General features: G+C 31.7%; 1 protein-coding gene across 1 annotated transcript; it reads right to left on the bottom strand.

Annotated features, from left to right (window-relative positions):
- Window positions 1–1,481: 1,481 nt before the first annotated feature.
- Window positions 1,482–5,121, bottom strand: LOC114406678. The gene is made up of 2 exons (XM_028369445.1): window positions 4,612–5,121; window positions 1,482–2,794 (listed from the first exon to the last, which is right to left on the bottom strand). Exons 1-2 carry the CDS (start codon window positions 4,694–4,696, stop codon window positions 1,839–1,841), a joined length of 1,041 nt encoding a protein of 346 aa, XP_028225246.1. The 5' UTR covers window positions 4,697–5,121; the 3' UTR covers window positions 1,482–1,838.
- Between the last annotated feature and the right edge of the window lie 1,217 nt (window positions 5,122–6,338).

Below are 6,338 nucleotides of genomic sequence, written 5' to 3'. Positions count from 1 at the left end.
ATGTTTTTAACTTATTTTCACAAGTTCTTCAAGATAACTTAATTATAGGAATAGCTTATGCAGAACTTATAAAAAGACCTACCTTCGAATTGTGTCAAGGCCAAACATTTAGAGCGTGTATATTATTATAATTTTTTTTGTTTCTTTCCCAAAATTAAATATCTTATTTTTTTAGTTTTTTCACCCTAATTAATATAAATATTAACTTATGCAAAAAATGAATTATAGTTATTTGTTGCTTGTAAATTTATTTTCTTTGTTTTGTTCTTTTTTATTAAATTTATATTTTCATATGTTGCTAGTAATTTATTTTATATGTTTCCCTCTATAATGGTTTGTAGTGATTGAATTTTTATTAAGATTTACTATTTTTATATAATTATTTTGGAGGCAACCAACAAGGTAGTTAGGTCATTTGCATCAATTCTTGATTAGTTTATTAAACAAACTTGTTCATTAGCCAAATTGTTCTTTGGAAGCAAACTTGACCAACATGGTTAAACCATCACCCAACTAGTTCATTAGGCAAACTTGTTAATCTTATCTAATTTTAAAAGAAGTGTACTAAACACAAAATTTACGTAATTAAAAAAATAAAAGATGAAAAAGAAATTTCAGGATAATTTAAAATTAATAAACTTTCAAAATATTTAAATGACGATACAAGTTAAATAATGTAAAACATAAATTGGTATATTAGTTTAATAAAAAAAAAACTACTTATACGAGTATTAAAAATGGTTATAGATGAAGTTTGAGCAAAACAGTGCTCCAAACTAAATGAGGTTGGGTATGATTGGGTTTAGGTAAGTGTTTTAGCCAAATCAATCTAATCAAACTTGGATTGGTTTGAGTCAAGTTATTGGCCGGGTAAAATCATTCACCAAAAGAAATTATTGGATAAAAAAAATCCTCTAAAAAACCCATAACAAAATAATGACATTTAGTTAAATTATTTGGTTGAAGAAAATCAATTGAACTTTCATTAGTAGGATTAAACTTAGGTTAAAAAATAAGTTCATTAGTAGGCATGCTTTGACTTTAGCACCTTAGCATGAAATGGTTTCCTCGTGTTAAACTTTTTAAAAACATAATAAAAAAACTGAAAATAAATATTTGAAATCAAGCTAATTCCTAAAAAAAAAGTCAAGCTGATTTTAGATTTTTAATACATCTTAGATATACTTGGTTTTTTATTTTATTTTAAAAACTAAAAAAGAGAGTTTTGAAAACGATTCTCAAAAAACTATTCATATCAAACAAGTTTTATATTTTTTTGAAAAGGTTTTTTTAATTTTAAAATCTAAAAAAGAGAGTTTTGAAAATAACTTTAAAAACATAACACAATCATAAAAAATAAAACATTTAAAAAAAAATAGGAAAAAAACAGACGTAGTTTTTCCCTAAGGTCAAAATAAAGTGTAAAGGGGATTACATATTGAATTATGAAAAACAAATAAACAAAAGTAGCATAGATCATCAAGGAGACAAGAATGAACAATTTAGCTTCATTTAAAATTGTCTATGCATATTTTCTCTGAATATACATAAACCTATCACCACGGCAGGTACTAGAATATACCATAAACCTATTAATCCCAAATATACCATAAACCTATTCTTAAACTATAAAATCCCAAATATACCATAAACCTTCCATACAAATGTATTAGAATATAAAATGCTGTCTTTGTCTTCTTATAAGCTACCATATCTTGCATGTTTTTTTTACCAGATAACAAAATTTATATATCTTCAGCCACCTCAGCAGTTTCATTGGGGTCCCCTTGTCGCAGTCTCGGTCTACGGTCTTTGACACTTAGCCTTTGTTGTATCATTTACCATCCAGCATGAGTAGGAGTAGGAGGCACCTCCTTAGGCACATAAACAAAATTGCCCCTTCTTCCTCCTCCTCTATAATTTCTTCTTCCCCTATTGTTATTCACATGATACTCATTGTTACCATTATATGCAGAAGGGGTCTTAGACCATGACATGTTGTTTTCTCTCCTTCTGTTATAACCATCCCATGTTCCCCAATTACCATACCCTCCTCCACCATTTCTCCCTCTTCCCATTTTGTGCAAGTCACCACCACCACCACCACCATAGTTCTCCCTTTGATTCCAACCCCAAGAATCATTCCTCCAATCTTGCCATTCATGCCCTTTTGCATGTTCAGCAAGAGAAAAATCTTCTTTTGCAGGTTCAGCAAGAGAAAAATCTTCTTTTGCAGGTTCAGCAGGAGCAACATGTTCACCTGCATGTTCAGCAGGAGCATGATTCAGTTTCCCAGATTCTACTCCATTGTGTTCTTGCAGATTTTCCCCCCAGCCTTGGACAGCAGAATTTGGATCAAAAGGCTTTGGTCCTTCGGCAGCATAATCATCGTCCCATCCAGTACATGGAAGCTTTTGCTCGTTCAAGAAGAGAGCGCCACCAATCATCACAATCTCATGATCGTTCTTCCTTAGTTCCTCATTGGGGACCTTTGCTAATTCTGTTTCCACGTCTAGAATAAGTTGAGGGTCAACAGTTGCATTCCAATCTACTTCATCGATGAAAATGTTGGGATCAGGTGGCGAAATGTTGCAGGGAACACCGTTGATCTCAGCCCAATACCTTGTTTTTGCATTGTCAAATGCCTCTTTGCCGGCAGAGTCATCCCAGTTCACCACATGTTCAAACAGGTGCATATACTTCTTGCTTTCTACTAGCTTTCGCCATGGAACTGAGCCAATTGAAGTGCAGAATTTCCTTTCCCAGGCAGGCACTGTTGAATGCCACTTATTTCCTGTGAACCAAGAAGAATAAGAAAATCAGTTGATAATTAAAGGAATCGCCTGCTATCATGGCAAGAATACATAACAAAAGGTGTGCCGTAATCTAAACAAAATAAAAGCATGGTTAGTACAAAAGGAAAGCCAAGAAACAATATGTAAAATCCCAAGCAAAAGGGCCCTGCATTACTCCGTGTGCAGTCTACAGTACGATACTCATACATTCTCAAAAAAATTATTTCATAATAACATGCAGATGCTTCTAACAAACGTGACAAAGGAAAGAAAACCATGCAAAACTTAAGACAAACAATTCCAAGTTATATCTAGAGCAACAATTACTCTGTATGCTTGTTTGATTGAAACGTGTCACCATAAAATATTCAATTAATAAACTAGTTAACAATTGCCAAAATCGACAGCTTCAGTTCAAAAACCAACACAAAGAAACTCGACACAAACCGACATTTTTACGCAAACCGACAGCTTCAGGTTCAATCACCAGATTTTCTTTTCAATAATTGAATGATGTAGGCATTGTTTCAAACAATCAGACATGTCTCCAAGCTATACCGTTAGTAGATACCTCAACGGTTTCAGTTCAGAACACGACACACCGAGTAATTATAAGAATTATTTAGATAAACCAAACAGGAAATTCAGTTATCTTTGCAGTACTCAATTTCAATTAAATAATACCACGTAGCATTGGATGAACGGATCAAAAGTTTCATCATTAGAAATTGCTAAAATCAGAACAATTTCAGTTCAGAATGCTGACAGAAATTAAAATTGCTACATGTGGAAAACAGACTACCATAGGAAATTCAGTTTACCCTAGGCTTCACAAATATGATAATATGAGGTTTTTTATTTACAATGTGCACTAAAAGATTCAATTTCTAGACATCCACTTGAAAATTGCCCAACCATAGACAGTTGGGGTTCAAGCACACAAACAAAAATTGTTACAGAGCAGAATTTGCTTAGATCCACTACAAAAGGACACTTAGTTATGCATGTTAACCTAGTCCATTTCATCTTCATAAAAAAGACCTAGCCCATTTCAATAATTCAATGACATTGGAACCGATCAATCTGCTGGACATGCAAAGCATCAATACCAACAACCTACCAACCAAAGAAATGACAGCACCTGATAACCTTAGAGGCCCTCCCTTTGATTATTCAAGCATAATCTCTTAGTTACATTCATTGACAAGGAAATGAAACCTAAGCCCTCCATCATAACCCCACCCTACCCTTATCACTTGAGTTGCACACACACAACACAAACACAAGAAAGTAAATTGAAGCCTTGAATTAATCCACCTCTGATCCTCCTATCACAAAAGAGGCAGGGGTTTCATAAGGGCACAATCAAACCACACTTCACTCAACTATGAAAATTAAATAAAAGTTGGACAGTAAAAATAAAACAAAATTCAATTCAATATATATCTATCTTAACTAAAGCTAGTTCCTAGAAACACACGACTGACACAAAATTAGAACTCCATCACACGAAAAAGAAAGGCAAGAAAACCATTAATTGCTCATTCAAATACAGACCATTTTACAAAACACAAGGGAACCCCACTTTCTCAAACAAAAACCCCAATTAAAATTCACTCAAAAAGCAGCGTGATCATGATGTGCGTGGCAATTCAATCACACGCCCACTTTTCAAAGTGTGTCTGAAAACAAAAACAAAAAGAAAACTAAAAGAGTAATCCATGCAACAAGAATTAAACGCAGGCTCAGAAAACCAAACTAAGAAAAGGAAAAGAAAAAGAATAGAAAAAAAGAAAAAGAAAAAAGAGTGACTAACCCAAGGGTGGCTTCCTGTTGTAGGAGGATCGCCAGTGACCCACTTGATGATGACCCTCTCCTTGTTGTTTTCTGCAATTAGCCATTTCCCAGAGGCAAAAGAGAAAGACCCAGAAGAGGAAATTTGAAAGCTTTGGTGGCAAGCAGAGCAGAGGCACAATATAATAGAAAAAAAATTGCAAACTTTGGCACAAAAGGGTGAAAGCAGCAGGCACGGATTTCAGTAATTACCTCAGCAAAAGAGAGAGAGAAATAAAGAGAGTTATGTTTGTGTGTGTGTTTATTGTTTGTTGTTCTATTGTGTATTGGGACACCACACGTAGACAGAAACAAGAAAAGAAACGGTGATGCGTGAGGAAAAGGTAGAAGAAGAAGAGCATGAAATTAAGGAGGTTGTAGAAGGACCATGAATGAATATGAATTGATGAATGTGAAACGTGAAATGTGAAATTGTGAATGGACCCCAGAGGAAACGCTCGCTGAGGTTTCTTGTCACATGCCTTCGAAGCGTTTCCTTTGAAGTGAGACCCTATCATATTCGTTTCGCTATTTATAGCACATGGTATTTTTTGTCCTTTGCTTTGTTTCGGTTTTATGAATCATCATCTTTGTAATCATTATTTTTTTTATTCACTTTTTTTTTATAACCATTGTTATTAATATGCAACACGGAATAATTTTATCGCTAACTAATATTAATCAAAATCTTGTTTAAAAAAATTAAATTTAATATTAGTTGAATCAACAACCTATTAATATTTATTTACTTTAATATATTCACGAATTTGCTTTTACTATTTTCTATATAAAATAATAATCATGATAATAATAAATTGTGTAAATAATTATTTTTATTTCTAAATATGTAAAACGCTGATAAATTTATATCCGAAAGATAAAAATTAAAATTTTAGTTCCCTATAGTTAGAAAGTGAGACAAATATATTCATTCGTTATTTGTTACCCCTACATTACATATTCAAAGACAAATTTGTCAACACATAACATATTCAATTAAGGACAAAAATGATTATTTATCCAAAATATATTTTAATCTCCATCCCCTTTAATCATTACAAACATAACATTGCACTAAACCGTTTAAAAAATAGAAAAGCAAACATAAGTTAGAACAAATATAATAAGCATAATATTGATTAATAAGTCTAATTTGTCTATTGGTCTAAAATTTCTCTAACAGTGTTTTATCCAAAATATGAAATTCAAACAAAAATACACAGTCATCAAGTTAATCCTTACCAAAAAAGAAATTCAACTTAATTTTATTACTACCTAATGTTGTCATAATAAAAAATTTAGACTAACAAACAAATTATACTTAATATTCTTATTATTATCTTTATTCTAACTTATTTTTATTTTCCTGTTTTTTTAAGTGTTTATTATAATAGTATGCTTGTAACAATTAAAAAAAAGATAAAAATAAAAATTAAATTATATTTTAGATAAATAATCATTTTTGTATTGCGCAAACTTAAACCCCCCTTCTCCGTCTCTGCACCTTGTTAGAGGATTTTTTTTTTTTCGTTTCTTTCCCTCTTTTTTTAAAAAAGAAAACAAATTAGAAATCCCTTCAAAATCTCAATATGATGAATTGATAATCTTCTTCATTCAAGATAAAAAGATTTAAAGATATATTCTTAGAACATTTCTCGTGAGTATTTGATAATTGTTATCATTATTTTAAGAAATCATTAAATGAATTTT

This window comes from Glycine soja, chromosome 3 (genome assembly GCF_004193775.1).
Source record: "Glycine soja cultivar W05 chromosome 3, ASM419377v2, whole genome shotgun sequence".
NCBI classification, from domain to species: Eukaryota; Viridiplantae; Streptophyta; class Magnoliopsida; order Fabales; family Fabaceae; genus Glycine; species Glycine soja.
The sequence above is the reverse complement of the archived record's forward strand: the minus strand, read 5'-3'. Positions and strand labels throughout refer to the sequence as shown.

What these genes read in the sequence shown, in the direction of transcription:
- LOC114406678 (XM_028369445.1), bottom strand. Translation starts at nt 4,696, where the DNA reads ATGGCTAATTGCAGAAAACAACAAGGAGAGGGTCATCATCAAGTGGGT. An exon ending in CAACAGGAAGCCACCCTTGG is followed by an intron (nt 2,795 to 4,611) that starts GTTAGTCACTCT and finishes CTTGGTTCACAG; the next exon opens with GAAATAAGTGGCATTCAACA.